General features: G+C 40.8%; 1 protein-coding gene across 1 annotated transcript in view; it reads right to left on the reverse strand.

The window, feature by feature from the left end:
* Positions 1 to 398, reverse strand: part of LOC119587897 (calcitonin gene-related peptide type 1 receptor-like) — a gene marked incomplete at its 3' end in the record, with an annotated part of 193,512 nt that extends 193,114 nt beyond the window's left edge. Inside the window, 1 exon segment of the mRNA XM_037936603.1 lies at positions 10 to 398. Within this exon segment, the coding sequence (XP_037792531.1) occupies positions 10 to 28 (19 nt within the window).
* Positions 399 to 547: the final 149 nt, after the last annotated feature.

The following is a 547-nucleotide window of genomic DNA, read 5'->3' on the forward strand; positions in this document are numbered from 1 at the left end:
AATGCTTACCTTCTTCATTCTCTTCCATTTAGTCGTCTATTATGTATTCACTCCTATGTCACTCATTATAATGCTACGTGCCTTGGGGTGTTCTTGGTGGCGGCATATTTGCAATGTTAAACATAGGCGGGTTAAATACCAATCATGAAACCTTCTGTGATTTATATGAAATACCGAAGTGAGTTTCTTAGAACACAGAGATTACCGCCGCAGCTCCTTTGAAAACGAACTATTGTCAACACAACGATTTTCTGTAAATGAGAATACTCAAAGTCCAGGCATTATTTTAAGAAAACGTAAACGTATCACGGATATTAGCACAAATGAAATCCAAATTTCATAACTCGAAGCTCACAGAGACATATCGAGCTTTGGCGCGAGAGGTGTGTGTGGCTGTACGACAGGAAAGACCCACAACCTGGCACCAACCTGCGCTGGAGAGGTGCCAGCGGTACGATAATGCAGGCCGAGTGAATAATGTGAATAAAAAATAAACAAACAATAACACCATATTGCTCGTTGACGCAAAGTTTAAGGAAACAGGCTA

The sequence above is a fragment of the Penaeus monodon genome, chromosome 23 (genome assembly GCF_015228065.2).
Source record: "Penaeus monodon isolate SGIC_2016 chromosome 23, NSTDA_Pmon_1, whole genome shotgun sequence".
NCBI classification, from domain to species: Eukaryota; Metazoa; Arthropoda; class Malacostraca; order Decapoda; family Penaeidae; genus Penaeus; species Penaeus monodon.